General features: G+C 38.0%; 1 protein-coding gene across 1 annotated transcript in view; it reads right to left on the bottom strand.

Moving 5' to 3' along the window:
- The window catches only part of TTN (titin), a 237,364-nt gene that overhangs the window by 194,720 nt on the left and 24,434 nt on the right, over nucleotides 1–18,210 (bottom strand). Inside the window, exons 26-43 of the mRNA XM_027678451.1 lie at nucleotides 15,998–17,688; nucleotides 15,621–15,902; nucleotides 15,084–15,350; nucleotides 14,658–14,930; nucleotides 14,289–14,552; nucleotides 13,929–14,189; nucleotides 13,124–13,384; nucleotides 12,500–12,763; nucleotides 12,147–12,407; nucleotides 11,727–11,987; nucleotides 11,031–11,291; nucleotides 10,801–10,942; nucleotides 10,546–10,711; nucleotides 10,120–10,351; nucleotides 9,240–9,524; nucleotides 9,023–9,148; nucleotides 6,723–6,911; nucleotides 2,372–2,428 (exon numbers count right to left, since the gene is read on the bottom strand). Coding sequence (XP_027534252.1) covers nucleotides 2,372–2,428; nucleotides 6,723–6,911; nucleotides 9,023–9,148; nucleotides 9,240–9,524; nucleotides 10,120–10,351; nucleotides 10,546–10,711; nucleotides 10,801–10,942; nucleotides 11,031–11,291; nucleotides 11,727–11,987; nucleotides 12,147–12,407; nucleotides 12,500–12,763; nucleotides 13,124–13,384; nucleotides 13,929–14,189; nucleotides 14,289–14,552; nucleotides 14,658–14,930; nucleotides 15,084–15,350; nucleotides 15,621–15,902; nucleotides 15,998–17,688 — 5,543 coding nt within the window. The remainder of the gene's footprint in view (nucleotides 1–2,371; nucleotides 2,429–6,722; nucleotides 6,912–9,022; nucleotides 9,149–9,239; nucleotides 9,525–10,119; nucleotides 10,352–10,545; nucleotides 10,712–10,800; nucleotides 10,943–11,030; nucleotides 11,292–11,726; nucleotides 11,988–12,146; nucleotides 12,408–12,499; nucleotides 12,764–13,123; nucleotides 13,385–13,928; nucleotides 14,190–14,288; nucleotides 14,553–14,657; nucleotides 14,931–15,083; nucleotides 15,351–15,620; nucleotides 15,903–15,997; nucleotides 17,689–18,210) is intronic.

Genomic DNA, 18,210 nt, shown 5'->3' with positions numbered 1-18,210 from the left:
CACTTTCTCCTCCTTCTCTTTCTCCCTTTCTTCCTCCTTCACTTTCTTCTCCTCTTCCTCCTCTTCTTTCTTCCTCTCCTCTTCCTTCTTTGCGTACTCGTAGGCTGGGATTCGCTGCCTCACATAGAGTGCAGCTGAGGTGCTGACTGTGCCCAGTGGGTTGAAGATCACGCAGGTGACAGTGCCCCCATGCTGTGGGAGCAGGGATGGAAAGGTCAGTGTAGAGCGGCACTCTGTGGTGTGAACGGCGGTGCCCCTGATGCGCCCCACGGGCTGGGCGTTGTTGTACCAAGTGACTGTGGGCTGTGGGCGGCCATGGAAGAGGCAGGAGAAAGTGCATCTTTGCCCTTCAACAGCCTCCTGGGGCCTGACCTCCTGGACAAAGAGGGGTGGGCAGGGCTCCAGAAGCCCACCTGGCATCTGCCATCTCTCTCCCATGGCCTGGGGCCTGGAGTACCGCTTCACGACCTGCACCGTGCGGAGCTCCGGGCCATCCGTCTTGGCAGCCACCTTAACTGGGCTGGGCTTCCCATGAGGGGCCTCCTGGGGCATGGACATGAGGGATTCCTGCTTCTTTTTCAGTGCTGCCCTCTTTGCCTCCCTCAGCCTCTGCAGCTTCCAACGGATCTCCTCATCCAGCAGCTCCTCAGCATCAGCCACTGTGCCCCTATGCTCCCTACTACGTGCCACCCCTGGGCGGTGAAGCCCCACCAGTGGCAGGCTCTGAAAATGGATGGTTCGTACCCTGCCTCGGGCTGGTGAGAGGTTCCCAAATGACTGCTTGGCCTCCTGCCCCTTGTCAAAGGGCGAGCCAGTGCAGCGGAGCACCACCCGCAGCCGGTCCTCCTGCCGCTGCTGCAGCAGGCACTCCCAGCTCTGCCGCATCCACGCTGCTTTCTCTGTGAAACCCAAGCCCTGCTGCTGCTCCCCACTGCGTGCCACCAGCAGTGAGGCAGTGGACTCAGCTGAGCCCTCGCTGTTAATGGCAAATACCCTGTAGCTGCCAGCATCACGCTCCCGCACATCCCACAGCTCCAGGCTGGCACGGTGTGTGTGCTCCTCGCTCTCCGTGCGAATCACCTTACGGCAGTCCTGGAGGACGGGCCGGTTGTTGTGAAACCAGGACATGTGGGGCGCCGGGCATGCCACCAGCTTGCATTGGAAGAATGCAGGGTCCCCCTCCAAGACAGACCTACACTTCAGGCCTTGTGTGAAGGTGGGTTTACAGTTCTGGGGCCAAGCCAGCACCGCTGCTGTGCCAGGTCCCTCGAGGTTCACCTTGCTGTGCTGCTCTGCAAGAGAAGGAAACTGGGTTACAACATGTCACACTCTGCCTACCATCTGATTGTAAAAAAGTAACAATATATTGAAATAAAAAATGGGCATGCAATGGATTTCATCACACACCCAGGAAAAAAAAGTAATTCACTCACCATATTTGTTCGAATAAACGCAACGCCTTGCTCTGTTTTAAAGATTGACACGAAAATCGTTCGTTGTCTGTTCTTTCTTCAGACTGTGGAAATTTCTTCTTGAACAAGCAAAAAGGAATTTCAAAATAACACGTTCTTCTGCGTGTATGTTTTTGCTGCCTGGAAAAGCTGTGTGTCTTTGGGTGGCAAAGAAGAAAAATCTTACCTGACTTGCAGACAGTAGAATAAACGCCCTTTCTGACCCCTCTGTTTGCAGATTAAATGTTCAAACAATTGAGAAAAAATATTTTGAAAGATATCTTTTTAAAAAGTAAGTAACATGAAATGAGAAGGCGTTTATTCGAACTAATACAGCCACTAAGTTCACAGTGTTATGCACAGGGAAAAAAGCAAGCAACATGAACCACGTTTGCTATCTGCAAGCCAGGGTAAGAGATGTATAATGGTGAATTAATGTATGTAAAAAAAAGTGCAAGGAATCGATGGGAATGTGTAGCTTTCACATAATCTAAACAACAAATGCTCTCTAGTATACTTTATCTATCCATCCAATAGTGTCCATTGAACTGATTAATGTTAGGCTGCTAACTTGTTTAAAAATAATACAAATAAGATTTGTATAACTTCCTTCTGAAGTAAACTATTCCATGCATTCAAAAGGAAATTGAACAAATAAAAGCTCTGTGAACAGCTGCAAAGCATGAAGTAAAAGTTAAGAATATGGCTGCACAATTACAAATGTGAAGTTTTAAATATATTTTAAAACTTAAATAACCTTATAATGCAGATAACCCTTTGCATATCAACACAAACATGCAACATATTCCAATATGCTTTAAAGTGTCTTTCTTCCCCATCAGACACTTCATGTAAGCAGATAAAAGCTTTTCATAACATTACTAATTACTGGTACTAGTTATTCTCATTGGTGATTGTACCTTTCATTTCCATTTCAACCTCTTCCTCTAGCTTCTCATGAACAATTTTTTCAGGAGCTAGAATAAAAAAGACAAAGATTTTTGAGATATAGTTTCTAAATGTGCCAATCAACACTTTATGTAGTAATAAACATCCAATCTTGTTTCCAAATATACAGAAATTCACACATACATACACATAAATGCATGCCAAACAATTCAAACACTTCATAAATTTTGAGAACAGAGTAGTCAAATATTTTCAAACTTGTTTCCAATGTACATTTTTCTATAAGATTTGCTTTCTTTTTTGCAGGGTGGGGGAAAATTTCTAATGCAACATGCCTTTATCATGCCGTAAATCCCTGAAGAAAACATTCAACAATCCACAGACTAATGAGATGCTTTTCGTTCTTTATCATCTCTCAGGGAATGAATGTACTGAAATGCAACGATGCTATGCATGAGGAATTGATACTTAGAAGGAACATGCAGTTGCCAACCTGTCACTTTCAGATGAGTGCTGCACTCGGCTTGTCCTGCAGGATTAACTATTCTGCACTTGTATACACCCTTGTGGTTCTGACCAACTTTCAACAATCTTAAGCTGCACAGAGGCCCATCATGTTTTAAGTGACACAATGCAGACTCCTGAACTATTAGCTGATTGCACAACCAGACTACACAAGGTGTAGGCACACCTTTCATTATACAAAAGAGAAACACATCATCTCCTTCTTTTACAGTAGTTTCTGAAGGCAGAGTTTCAAGAAACTCTGGTGCTTTGGCATCAGCTTCTGTGATGTCTTCATGTGGCACAACATCAGGATAGTATACTCTGTTTCTTTGCTTCTCAGTTTCATATGGTCTTTGGGATGTAGATATAAACAAGCTTGAGGTTTTCTTAGAAGATTCTTGCTTAACTTCAGATGCTTTAAACTGACAATCTTTGGCTGCTTTAAAGCTTTTAGTATCTGATTCAAGAATAATTTTTGTTACTGCTTTGGCTTGTGCTTCTTTTGCTAGGTAAGAATAAAGTTAGGAAAAGGATTATGTCAGATGTTTCGCAGGAATAAAAAATATCCTTATAATTGGGGGGGGGAGACCCCAGTAATTAGTATTGAAAGTATGTCGGGCATATTAGTGCTAAAACAATGCTATTAAACAGGAGTGACTGCACATTTAAGAGCTCTATTCCTGCTAGGCTAATTCTAGGTGTCAGTTAAGCCTATGGGACTTTCATGGGACCAAGACGTGTTCCGCAGTGCCTAATACAAGCACATCTTTGCTTTTAATTTAGAGCCTTAATTTGGAAAGTAGCAGCAGAAGATTACGTAAAGTGTTTTGCACAGCTCTAGAGTGAAAAAAGAAATTTCAGTAATTAAGAGCCAAATCAACAGGGTCGATGCCTTTCTCATTATTCATCTTATTTTTCTGTTCTCTATTCCTTGTAACTCATCAGAAATAGTATCACCTGTCTAGTGTGGTGATAATATATTTTTGAGTCTTTACTAGTGATAGCACTACTAACATTTTACCATGTTGATGTCAGGAAGGGGTGGAAAGAGTCTTAGCAAAAAATAAATACTTATATCTTAAGGAGAGTAAAGTGTAGAAGACAATTCAGTATTGCAGTAATACAATATTTGCACCCATTAATCCTTTCAAGGACATTAACTTATATTGCCAACTTTGGAATTGAAACCTTGGATTTATTTGAAACAAGTTGGAGTTTGATATGACCAGGTATCTAATTCAACATTGCTTATCTGACATTCTTATCTTCCTTCAACTCCAGCTTCAGGAATTAACAAAATATAAAAATTCCTACAATTCCTGCTTTACATCTCACTGCATATCATGAAGTATATGAGGAACAAAAAGCCTCAGACATCTGTGACTTGACAGGAAGAGGCACAAAGTTACAATATCAACTTCCCAGTACTGCATATTTCACTTATGAATAGAGCTGTAAATGTGAAGGAAAAAACCCAGATTATTATTAATAGAGTTCTCAATTAACAATAATAAATAAATAAATAATAATAAAGGAAATATGAGTGAGCTCTAGGTAGTTACAATGAAGTTCCAAAAGGTAAGTGATAATGTTAAAAGTCAGATAACCACCTTTGACTGTTAGTATTGCAGAAGTTGTTGTCCCTCCATAGTCATTATAAACAGTACAACTGTACAGTCCTTGATCTGTCAGCTGGGCATTTAGGATTGTGAGCAAAAGAACACTTCCATTTTGTGATATCTTCAATTTTTCAGACACTTCTATTCTTTTTCCTTCATGGGCCCAAAGAAACTCATAGAAGAATTCATTTTCTAAGGCACATATGAACTGAGCGGTGTCACCACATTTCACAGTTAGGTCTCTGAGTTGCAAGAGAATCTTTGGAGGGACATCTTTCATTTCCTGAGAGGTGGTCATAGAGATCCTGGTGCTCTGAGATGTTTGAGAAAGGACTGTTGTGTGCATGGCTTTTACTTCTTCAACTGATGTAGCCTTCATAGTCAAACTTTTTGATACACTTTCAAAAACCTGTACACCCAATTCCTGTGATGGTTGTTGCACTGATTTAAATTCTTTTTGATCATTTTCAATGTTCTTCTTTGTGAGAGGAGGAACATGAAGTTCTGATATAGCCTGTGACCGGATAGACTCTTTTACATCTTTCCCAGAACTTTGCCTATCTAGGGCTTGCACTGTGTAATTAAGTAACAAAAATAATAACATTAGCATCTAAAGAAGTTCACTGGACCATGGTCTGAACAAAATCAAACAGCATGGATGATGAAAATGAATGATCTCCATTTGAAAATTCAGCATGCTGGATGCACTACTCTCGACACAGAAATTATCCATTCATATGTATGAATAACAAGTGATGCCTAAGCTAGTCATGCATTTGATATTCAGTTGATACTTGTCTCTTCCTTCACTAAAGTGGTCCATTTTAGGACTGGAAACTTACTTAAAGGAGGTAATTTTTTTTGTTTTTAAACAAGACAGTGCAAAATACCTCAGTCAATGCTATAAAGATCATTTAATTAGTGTTTTTAAAAATCTGTATGCCTTCATTTAAATTATTCTATTCTTTGACTTCTATTGAGATATAAATTTGAAAATTTCCAAATGTTACACCATAAACAGAAGAAATGAGAGTGACTGGGTTACTGAGGGTAGGTACTACTAACATTAGCTGGGAAAGAAAAGGTGTGAAACAAGGAAATAATTAGTAATAGCACAAAAGTGTGGTATAGAACAAACTGAATCCCTTTGAAGTAAAAATGGGGCTTTACCTTCTGCAGTCACTGTAAGTGTAGCTGTACAAGTTGTTTCTCCAGCACTATTTCTTGCCTTGCAAGAGTATTGGCCAGCATGCTCTAAGAAAGCATCTACTATTATCAGTGTAGCTGTGCCTGTAGACTCATCAAAGTGGAAAACTAAGTCTTTTTTTGGCAACATGAGCCGTTGATTATGAAACCATTGGATTTTTGGTTTGGCCCTGCCAGAGACTCTAGCTTGAAATCTGACTGATTCCCCACTGCATACCCTGCAGCTTGAAATAGGCTGGATAAAGGTGGGCCTTTGGCCAATAGACTCCTTCTTAAGTGAAACAGATGAAGAAACATGCCAAGGGGACTCTGATGTAACTTCTTCAACATTTTTAAATCCTGAAAAGAAGCATGCCAACTTTTAATTTCTTACCCTACACTACAATGAATTTTCTTTCTCATTCAAGATTTTTTTTTCTAACTCGCAACTTAACAGCATGAATTATTCTCATTCATCATTTATAAAATCTATTGCAAAAAGAAAACAAAATATTTATGGTTAAATAATATCAAGGACAATATAGAACACCAAATTATCCAGGCAATATTTCTGCTCTAAAACTTTGGTCAATGTTTCATCAATTTATATGAATGTAAACTTTTTCTTTTCAGTTGCTACACATCTGCTACATATCTCTATTTAGGACATTTTTCAACAGTTTTCAAGTAACTTATTTCGTACGAAAATTCTTACTAGATCGTCTTCACAGTCAAATCAAAGAATGTGTAACAAAGAATTTCCATTAGAAAGAAGGCTTTTACTGCCTTTGGTGTATGAGAGATTCTAAGACTGGAGAAAACGAAAAGGGAGGCGAGCATGGAACATTGCAAAATTGTGAAATACATTTTGTTGTTCATGACCTATATTTTGGAGACATAAGTGTATGCTGTGGACATTGTAAATGGTAGCAATTAATTGAGTTAAAAGACAACATGACAGACAACGACTCACATATAATTATCAGTGTATATTAAGATGAGTATTGGAATATAACCTAAACAAGACAACTTCTTTAATTGCACAGTGTACCTTCTAACTTCAAGGTAGCAGTGCTTGTCACTTGGCCTACAGAATTACTAGCCACGAAGGTATAGATTCCTTCATCCTCTGGATAAGCTTCAGCAATCTCCAGCTGGTAAGTGTCTTCAAACTGAGTCATTCTAAAAAAACGCGATGGCTTGATCTCCTTCTCTTTGCTGTACCAGGAGACTTTCAGGTCTGCTCAAGCAAAAGAAAGAAAGAAAAATTTACGATATTACACTAGTAAGTAAACGCTATTTTTATATTTATATCTTCCAAAAATCTTAATCTCAAGTATCTAAGTTTAAATGTGCCTTGTATTCCTCTGGTAAAGTATGATGAGTAGAAAGTGGCCTATTGTTGCTTTAAGTTTTGCTTTGTGCATTGGAAATATTCTTATGGAAAAACTGATCCTGGTGCTGATACATTACTGAGTAAAAAATAATTCTTCCTTTCCTCTCTAAATGCAAAAATTTTGAAATATTTTGCTACTCCCAAAATCAGAGAAACTCTCTTTTTAAAAATGGGATTTTGCTACAATTGCATGATTAAACAGGCTATAAAATTATTAGCTTTAACTAATCAGGTTAAAAAACTAAAACAGAATATTCTTTTGTTAAATACAGTACCTTGCCTCTTCTTGGTGCAAATATTATAACTTTTACGTGTCATATTTCTCAAGGAAGATCCTATGTTTGCACCTCTACAAAATTCCTATATAAAATGTTGTATTACTTGTATAAGTTCTTGTAAACTTGAGAAAGAACAGGACTGAACCAGACTTTAGTCTTGCCTCTCCATTTGTCATTATACTACATTATAAATCAAATGTTGTAGCACAAATAGTGGGTTATTATTGTCATCAGAAGAAAGAGTGTTTTCAATAGCCAGTTACACAAAGTGTACCATTAAAAACCTGTATTTTCAATCATGTGTTACCTAACTAATATAAAAGTTTTTCACAAGTCAAGTGAGAAGTATGCAAATCCATTTGGATACAGTATTCAATAAAGGAAATTTTCAATAGGAAAAATTTCTTCACTGAAAGGGTTTTCAAGAATAGGCTGCCCAGGGAAGTGGTCGAGTCACAGCCCCTGGAGGTATTTAAAAAGCCATGTAGGTGTGGCACTTAGGGACATGGTTTAGTTGTGGACTTGGCAGATCTGGGTTAACAATTGGACTTAATGATCCTTGAGGTCTTTCCCAACCAAGATGATTCTATGGTTTTATGAAGGAAGACCTAGATGAAAGGATCTTTATATTCCGTGCTGTAAATGCAGCTTCCACATTCACATAAATACAGTTCTTCTAAAAAAAAGTTACACTAGCCAGTCCAACATATATTTTCTGAGTTGTAGCAGCACTTCTAAAGCAGAATCATGTTGTAAAGCCTTTTTTTTTTAATGGAGTTTGTTTCCAAGTGATTGAAATGCAAATCATACATATTTGCATATACATGGATATTACAAATTGTATGTGAATTTTTATGGAGCTGTCACTCAGGATTATTTTTAAATTTGGAGTTTTATTTATCTTTAAATAATTGTAAATTATTTAAATTTACAATTTAAATAATTTGAACTGGATCTTATTCTGCAGTTTATTATGTGAATACTTTATTACGAGTCATACTCAAGACCATTTACTGAAGTGAAGAAAGGTAGTTTTATTTGGCTTTATGTTAACTTGGAAAAAATATTTTAATTGTAGAATGACATTCTATATAACTAAAACTAGAAAACTTACTTAAGTAAAATCTACACTTAAAGAAACAGTGAGCAAACACCCTTTTATGGTAGGAAAAATAAAGAAATCACAGCTTAGTGTTTGCAGAGTGATATGAAATATTTAGGAATATTAGGGTAAAGGTTGAATCATAGTTTCAGTTTGTTTGTTTAGTTAATTGATGTGATGGTGTGTGTCATGGTATGTTCATCATATTCATTTAACAAGGTAACGTTTTTCCACAAAGAAACTCTACATTTTACTCACTGACACAGCTTTCCAACATCAGTTAGCATTTGAAACACTGAGAAGTTTCCAAAGACAAGTTTTGTGAAAGAGACCTTCATTTTAGAAATGCTTAGTATGTTTACAACAGCTTAAAACTTCCATGCTTGATCCTGGTCTTTGACTTGCTTAACTGAAAGTTAAACGGAAAGTCAGTAACCTTTTGATGTGTGTGTATATCAAACAACTGTACTTCTAGGGGAAGACTGATCCAAGCACATAGATTGGTGAATTTTTTTCTGAGTTCAAGATTAAAAATTCTGAGAGATGAAAAGATGTACAGGATTTAATGAACTCACCTGTCCCTGTAACTCTGCACTGAAAACAAGCAGAATGTCCCTCAGATGTAACAGTATCACGTAGTGGTATTATGACAGCAGGTGGATACACTGGCATTTCTAGCTCAGGAGAAACAACTTCTGGGACTAAAGAACAAGAAAAAGAAGTAATTTTTAAAGATGAAGAACAGCTATCTCACTTCACAAACAGTGGTATTTATGAGCATGGGAAACTCACTTTCCACTGAAAGTGAAGCTGAAGTTGTTGCAACTCCATAGTCATTTTTTGCTTCACAGGTGTACACTGCTGCATCTTCAGGGAAGGTTTCAATCAGCAATAGAGTATATTCTTGTGCATCATGAAGAAATTTGCACTTGAAGCCTGGAGAAAGTTGTTGATCATCTTTGTACCAGGAAATTTTGGGTTGGGGTTTGCCAGATATCATAGCACAGAAGCGGGCAGGTTTGCCAGATTCCACGGTAGTTGGCTCTAGCTCCTGAATAATCTGGGGTGGCTCTGGAGCTGAAAATTGGGGGGAAAGAAGGTGAAGAGACAGGGGAGAAAGAAGAAGAAGGAAAAATCTCATTATTGATATTTATTATCGATTCAAAACTATTTGCTAGAAATTAATTAAAAACAAAACAAAACAAACAAACATACAAAAAAACCACCAAAACCGCTATTATTCCTAATCAAATGTGCCCATGAAAATTTGCCCTTTTTCTTGATACGAGGGGCCTGATCTAGCAGTAAGTGCCTTAACATAATTAGCTATGTTGGTGTGTTTTCTGGCAAAATATGTCCAAGAATCACTAGGTTGATCTCTCTGGGAAGGCATATTTTTTCATATGAACAAATTAGTTTTATTTAGACTTGAGAAATTTTCTGGTCTAAGTAAATATAGTGGGAAAAGTACTGCTATGGTACTTTTGTCAGGTAACCAGCTATTTCAGTAGAGTGAGAAACATCCATGTACATAAAGAATTTTATAGTGTTCCAGATGATCTCTTTGGATTTATCTTTTTTTTCAGATTCAGAATTTCTGAGAAGCTATATAGAAATCAGAAAAACACTGGGTAATAAATACAGTCAAAGCATTGGTTATGGGGACACATACCATTCACATAAAGCATAACAGAACTCCTATTCCGTCCTGCAACAAAAGTATATTCTCCAGCGTCAGAGTAAGTGGTTTCAAAGATGCTCATTCGATGGACTCTTCTTTCTGCCACATAACTGTATCTTTCCTCATACTGGAAGTTGATCTCAATACCATCCTTGTACCACTGTGGTTCAATGTCATCTTCATTGACTTCAAATTCAATTTCAGCTCTTTGTCTCTCAATGACCTTTATACAGGTAGAAAAAATAATAGAAATTATATTTGTTTTTACATATGCCACTTTCCGTTTTTCTAGAAGAAGGCCCTGACCTTATAAGTACAGATTTTTTGTTAGGACTGCCTAGATATTGTTGCTCATCCCTTGCATTATTTTTTGCTTGACATAGTTATGAAATATTTATTCTTCTGTATAGGTCATACCTGAATATCTTTATGAACGGTTCTGATGCGAATGTCACGACCTTCCACTATCAAATTGGCACTGGATGTGTTTCCACCTGCCACTACAGTGTACTGACCAGCATCAGACATTCTTGTGGAAGGAATGATTAGACGATGGACATATTTCTCTCTCTGAACTTTCATCCTAAGGACATCAGAAAAGAAAATAAGCTAATTATTTCCTGGGGGAAAATGCGTAGCAAAAGTTATTATGGTGTAAAAACAATCATTTACCTGTCACCAATCTGGAGTTCTTGCCCATCCTTCATCCACTGGACCTGAATGTCAGGTTCTGAAACTTCACATTCAAAAATAGCCCTCTTCTTCTCCACCACCTTGATATCTTTAATATGCTTCCTAAATTCAATGTGACGAGCTAGGGCAGAAAAAAATGTAAAATGAGTGCCTTGATTTTAGTTAAGCCACTAGAAGTCACTAAATACACAAATCAAGAGAGCAAATACCTTCCACATATAAAGTGGCTGATGAAGCTGCTTTTCCAGCAACAAAAGAATATTCTGCAGCATCCCCAAAATGCACATTCCTTATGGAGAGGGAGTGTGTAAGCTTCTTTGTCCGTATCTGGCATTTATCAGTTGATTTTATTTCGACACCATTCTTTAGCCATTTATATGAAATACCTTCATAGTTAACAGTGACTTCAAATGTTATTGTATCTTTCTCTTCAGCGTTGATGTCTTGTAGCATGGAGGTAATTAGGATGGCTAAAAGAAAAGAAATTGACATGAATTGGTTTTTTTCCCATACTGTTTTATTTTATTTTAAATGCATGTTAACAGGATCAGAGATGTTTCAACTTCTTTAAGACAATTTTGGTAATATTAAAAGATAGGCTTTTTGTCCAGAATCAATACTACAATTAAATCTCCTACAACTACTGAATTACATAGGAACCCAAATTCTATCTCCTGTGATGACTTGGAGTTTAGGCATGTTTGCCTAAACAGAAGAATAGGTACTGACTTTCAAGTTCACTGCTTCTAGATCTTTTTTAATAATGCAGTTGAGGCTGTTCAGTGTTATTTCAAAATACCACCACAACGGTGCTGGTTTTGTCTCAGTTGCACTGTTTCCATGTGTTAACACAAATTCCATTCTTGGTAACTGTAAAATATTCTGGTAAATTAATTTTTACATACGTTTTACGGTCAGGGTTGCACTGACTCTATCATTTCCACAGACAAATGTGTATTCTGCAGAATCTTCACTGCTTGTGTTCATGATATTGAGCTGATGGAGTTTCCCCTGGACCACTATTTTGAACTTTTCACTCATTTCAATCTCCACACCATTTTTCAACCAGACAGCAGGCACATTGAAATGAGAAACTTCACATTCAAAAGAGGCAGTTTTGGTCTCAGGGATTTCAATATTTTTCATGGTCTTTGTGATGTGTATGGCTAAGAGGGGAAGGAAAAAGAAAAAAGAAAGAATTTTTTTAAAGTCAGTATGCAAAAAAAACCAAGGGTAAGGGGCTATGAAGTGTCAGGTCAAGTTGTTCAATATGAGTTGGTGTAACAATTCATATCATTGCTTTCTTACAAACTTACAATACTTACTTTCCACAAACAATTTTGCTTTACACTCCATTTGCCCAACAAGAGCTGTGTATTCCCCAGCATCGTCAGGAGAGATGTTGTGCAGCATAAGCTTATGAACTTTCCTTTGAGAGATCATCTTGTATTTATCACTTTGTTTAAGCTCAATATTTTTGTGGAACCACCGGACTGGTATAGTATCATGGGATACACTCAGTTCAAATGAGACAACAGCATTTTCCAAAGCAGTCACATCCTTTGGCTTTTTGATGATCTTGACAGCTTGAGGAAAAAAGTTAGCAAGATTCAGCAGTGTATATGATGTGAATTTCAAACCACACGTTACAGCAAATATTCAAATCACATTGACTTACTTTCTACATGAAGTCTGGCATTTGCTCCTATTTTTCCAAGTTTAAAGCTATAAACAGACTCATCAGTAACCACACAGTGTTTGATTCTCAGTGTGTGAACAGTTCCTTTCACTGTAATTTCATATTTGTCATTTGATTCAAGTTCAACACCATTTTTAATCCATAGAGCTCCTTTCACATCAGGGTGGGTCAATTCTACACTGAAAACTGCCTCCTGTGATTCTGTCACAGTCAGGTTCTTTAGTGTTTTCTTTATCTTAACAGCTAGGAAAATAAAGGAAAAAAATCAAAAAACCACAAATTGACAGAACAGATCAAAATTAAAAACTATGGTAAATATAATAATCTTAATGAAATTGAATCATGGTGTTTCATTTTATGCATTTCTTGATTTATACAGGTTCCAGTAAAGTGGTGTGCTTGGAACTCAACAAGGCACCTTTACTTTTAGGATCCATGAGAGATGTTTGGTTTGAGATTCTTTATGTTTTGGGGTGTTTTTTTGTTGGTCTGGTTAGTTTTGGTTTTGTTTTATTTGATTTATTTTATTTTGCCTGATCCAAGACACAGTAAGTGATGCTGGACTGAGTCTTAAAGACATCTGATAGTTATAAAAATACTGACCTTCAACCTTCAGTTTGGCAGATGTCTTTGAGCTTGCTATTTCATAGCTATATTCACCCATATCCTCCAGTTTTGTCACAGGGATAGTAAGCCTTCTCTTAACACCATCAGATTCAGCACGGTACTGATCTGTCATAGCTAATGGTCTACCATTTTGTAGCCACTGGCCTTCTGATTCAGGATTTGCCACCTCACATTCAAAAACAGCTGTCTGGGACTCAGCCACAGTCAGGTCACTGAGAGGCTTTGAAATGGCACCACCTGTTGGGAAGAAAAGGCACCTGGTTTTGTCATGTTGCTGTTCAGCTTTCCCCCATACAAAAATGAAAAGTTGATGCTGGAATTCTTTGCCCTAATTTGCAGCATGCCCATAGACATTATGAACTCAGTGAAATATAAAGAATAGAGTATGACCAGAAAATTACTAAGAGATGTTTCTTAATTCCATGCTAGTTATTCTCATTTATTATTTTTATTATCAGCACAGGTATACTTAGCACTCAAGACAAAACCCCTCTGTTTTAAATTAGTTACATCAAAAGCATAGTACAGCATTCCTTACTATGGCTCTGACCTAGGAAAATATATTAGCATTTACTTAAAAGCTTTGAGAATTCAAATTATACCAATAAGAAAAGGTAAGAGGAAGGGCAAGAAGAATTTAAAAAAAAAAAAAAAAGAAAAAGAAAGTAAAGGCAAAAACCCCAACAGAAACAGAACAATTGCTACAAGTACAAAATACAGCACACTAGGCATTTTTTAAAATCACAGTGAAATAAAAACCTTCGATTTTAACTCTACTAACCTGCTACTATAAGCTTCCCAGACGTTTTCTTCTCTCCAGCATAAAATACATATTCTCCTTCATCATCTTTCATCATCTTCACCACTGTCAACTTATGTATTTTGCCATGTGCTTCTATTTTATACTTAGGACCAGCCTTTATCTGTTGGCCTTTGAAATGCCAAATTACATCAATTCCTGAATGGGAGAGCTCTACCTCAAAGGATACATTCTGTGTTTCAGTGCAGGTGATGTCACGAAGACCTCTAATAATCTCAATTTCTATAAAAAGAATAAATTATAAATATATTAGTTGTTTCCACGGTTTGGTATTTAAGGAAATTATTTCACAAAGAATTGTGCTTCTTAAAGGACACCTACGTTCAACTGTGACATTGCAACTTGTTTCAACTTTGCCGACCATTAGCTTATAATGCCCTTCGTCTGATGCATGGGTTCTGGTAAGCACTAGCCTCTGTTTATTGCCTTTGCATACAGCTTGTACACGGTCATCAGGCTTTATCTGATTATCATTTAGGTACCACTTGGAAGAAGACACATCAGGTGCTGAAACTTTGCATTCGAGGATAGCTTTTGTTCCTTCAACAACGTGAACATCTTTTAGAGGCACCACTATTTCCACACCTGTCAAGTCACAAAAATATTCATTGTGAAAAAAATATGCCTTTAAAAATAATCCTAAAATAGACAAAAATCAAACACACCTTCAAAATCATGATAGTGACTTACTGTACACTGTGATCTGTCCAGTGGTTGACAGTTCAAGATCAGGAACACTGAAAGAGTAAGCTCCACTATCTTCCTTTGTTGCATCTTCTATGAGCAACATATGTGACTGTTTATCCAGCACAATGTGAATACGATCACTTGATTGAATTTCTTGGCCATCTTTCATCCAGACACCTTCTGCATTTTCTAGGGAGACTTTAACTTCAAGTTGCACAATATCTCCCTCACAGACTTTTTGATCAGTAAGTCCTTGAAGAATAACCATGGGACGAGCTGTGGAATTAAATGAAGTTAATTAATACTTATAAGAGGTAAGGAGAATATTGGATATTAAAGCATTATGGGATAAAATAATATAGCTATAATACATACTATAATATTGAAAATCTATAATATATAAACAATATAAGTATTAGAAATGCTTACGCTTCATCTTCAGTTTGCATTGAGTCCTTTTTCCATCAACAACAAAGCTATACTCTCCCTGATCATCTTTATTAACGTCCTTAATAGTGAGGATTTGACGACCACGGCGGGATGCAATAACATATTTAAGACTAGAAGTGAGTTCAACATCGCCATGATACCATTTCCCCTCCACGTCTTCTGGGAAAACTTCACATTCAAGTTCACCTGACAAGGATTCTGGTACTTCAATATCCTCAAGTTCTTTGATAAACTCCATGACAGCACCTACAGGCAAAAGTAATTACATTTGTGAATAAGCTTCATGATATACTCCTGATGAAAACATTTCTTACTAAGTGAGCCTAAGGAAATATATATATATAGTTTAACCATTTTACATAAATATATCTCCAAACCGTCATCCTGGATTCCGAAAATATGAAAGCAGCTCAACATGTCATAGGGCATTGGACATCTGTTTAAATTGCTTTCTTTCTTTCTGAAGCTGATTTCACTTTAGCAGTATTGCATGGTACTGAGCTGCAAGTTTCTTACCTTCAACAGTAAGCTTTGCAGTAGTTTTTATGGATTCGTCTTCTACCAGTACACAGCTGTAGTCATCAGCATCATTCATATCAATTGTTAGTACAGAAAGAAAGTGAGCCTTTCTGTCTGAGTGCATTCTGTACTTGTCTCCAGAGTGAATCTCAATTCCATCCTTAAACCATTTCACTTTGACAAAGGGTTCTGATGTCTCACATTCAAAAGTTGCCATGGAGTCCCTCGATTTAGCAACAACATCTTGTAACTTCTGGGTGAAGCTGATTAACTGCTTGGCTGCAAAATAATATGTAATGAATCAACAGTGCACTGGCCATATAGACTTAACACACTATAATGAGCAGTGGGATGAGTAAGAGAATTTAAATTACCTTGTACTAACAGGAAAGCATGGCTAGAAGTTTCACCGGCTATATTGATTGCTTTCACCATGATGCTGGCAGAATCATCAGAAGTCACATCTCTGATGACTAATTCACAAACATTATCTTCAGGCCAGTACCAATACACACGATCAGTCCTTTCAATCTGCACACCATTTTTGAACCACTGGCACTCAGGATCTGGTTTTCCCACCACTCTCACACGGAAGTGTGCATCTGTTCCCTGGGCTACAGTCTGGCTTTGAATTCGTTCAAGTATCTTGGGAGCCTCCATGCTTGGGCTAAGCTCCACCTTCCCTGGTTTGATTGTTGGAATGGTGATTTTGCCTTCAGGAGGAAGTGCTTTCTTCTCTTCCTCTGGGATCTCTTTGGTCCAGTGAAGTAGTTCTTCTTTTGTCTTTTTTAGCATTTCTTCATATGATTCATCTTTTTTGCGAGACTTGAGTTCCACAGCAGTGATGGCTTCATAGTAGCCCTCTTCTGTCCTACGCTTGAATTTACTACGCAGCTCTTCAGATTCCTCTGAAAGCTTCTCATGAGTGATTCTTTCAGCCCTTTTCAGCCTCACTACTTCTTTGGTTGTTGTTTCTGCAGGTTTGTCTACCTTCTGTACCTCAAAGAGAAGTTTCCCAGGTTCTGTCACTGCAGGCTCATGTTTGGGTTCCGGAGCACGACGAAGAACAGATCTGAAATCTTCCCTTTGCTGGATCTCAAGCTTCACCTTATGTTCAATAAAGCCTTCTGGATTCTCTGCAGTGACTCTCACCTCTCCTGTGTCATATGATTTGCAGTCCACAATATCCAGGTAGTAGATTCCATCATAACGGAGTCTAAACCTCTTGCTTTTACGGATGAGCTGTCCATTGAGGTACCAGTTGACCTTGGGCATAGGATAGCCAGTCACACGACAGCGGAATCGTGCTGTTTCACCTTCCAGGACTCTTGCAGGTTCAGGAACCAAAACAATTTCTGGTTTTTGTTTTTCCTTTTGGTCCAGTGCAACTGCAGGTAGAGCACCCTCATGGGCCATTCTTTCTAACTCTTCGATTCGCTGCAGTCCCCTTTTGCCTTCTGGCAGCTGAGATTCTTCCACAAGGCTTTTCTCATCCTTCACAATCAGAGTAGCAGAGGTATGGTCTGTACCATATTTGTTAGTCGCCCTACAAGTAATCACTCCACTGTCTCTGGAATAGGCTACTCCATAGTCCAGGCTACAGTACCCAAACTCATTGATCATGCGGAGTCTGTTAGCTGCTTCCAAGGGTTTGCCGTCATGCAACCACTCCACCACCATGGTTGGGTCACCAATTGGTGTAAGCCTGCATTCAAAGTGGGCTGGTCCAAATTGTTTGAGCCTTAAAGATGTGAGCTTCTTCTTAAAAAATGGTTTCTGTTGCTTTTCCTTGTCATAGAGATCTCCTTCCTCCCATTGTTCTTGACCATAACGCAAATGGAGAGGCTCTAACTCTGGTGCTGCAATCTCCTTGGCTTTGTAAGTTCCTTTTGGAATTATTAATTTCCTTTCTGGTTCAGGTTCTGTATGTTCAACTTCAACATTTACTTTGCAGCGGGTAGTGTCCCGCCCAGCTTTATTGATAGCAGTAGCAGTATACCATGCAGCATCTTGCCTGGCAGTAGATTCAATTTTAAGGGCAGCTGCCCCTTTGGTTCCCTCAATCCTGAAATAAAAAAAAAAAAAAAAAAATTAACTGTTTTTCACTTCTTCGTCATTCATTTTTGCCCTTCTTCCAAATTAGGTCAAAGCCTCTAAAGGCAAATCTCTGGAGGTAATAGACATGTTGTTTACGTTTGTTCATGTTTATGAGGCACGTGCCTAAGAATCAAACAGATAAAGATAATAAAAACCAGTGTTGAATTGAGTGGGAGTTTTGCCTGCAGAGGACTTCAAAACCACAGGCAGAGAAAGTTCCCTAAATCTCTGTTGTAAAAGCATTGGCTTTGCAGAATACAACTATACAAATACACAAGCTGGAGAAAATGGAGTGAGTCCTACAAGCTATTTCATATCTCTAATCCTTGCTGCAACGTAAAAGCCCTTAATGAATCCCTTCTCTGAAAGCAAGAGTATTCAGCACTCTGTAGGAGGCATTTTGCAGGATGGTGATTATTAACTCCTTTACTTAAATAAAGCATTTTAAATAAAACAAAATGAAATTTCAATTGAAGTAAAATTTAAATTT

Source organism: Neopelma chrysocephalum, unplaced genomic scaffold, assembly GCF_003984885.1.
Source record: "Neopelma chrysocephalum unplaced genomic scaffold, ASM398488v2 Primary Assembly neopelma1_44, whole genome shotgun sequence".
NCBI classification, from domain to species: Eukaryota; Metazoa; Chordata; class Aves; order Passeriformes; family Pipridae; genus Neopelma; species Neopelma chrysocephalum.
The sequence above is the reverse complement of the archived record's forward strand: the minus strand, read 5'-3'. Positions and strand labels throughout refer to the sequence as shown.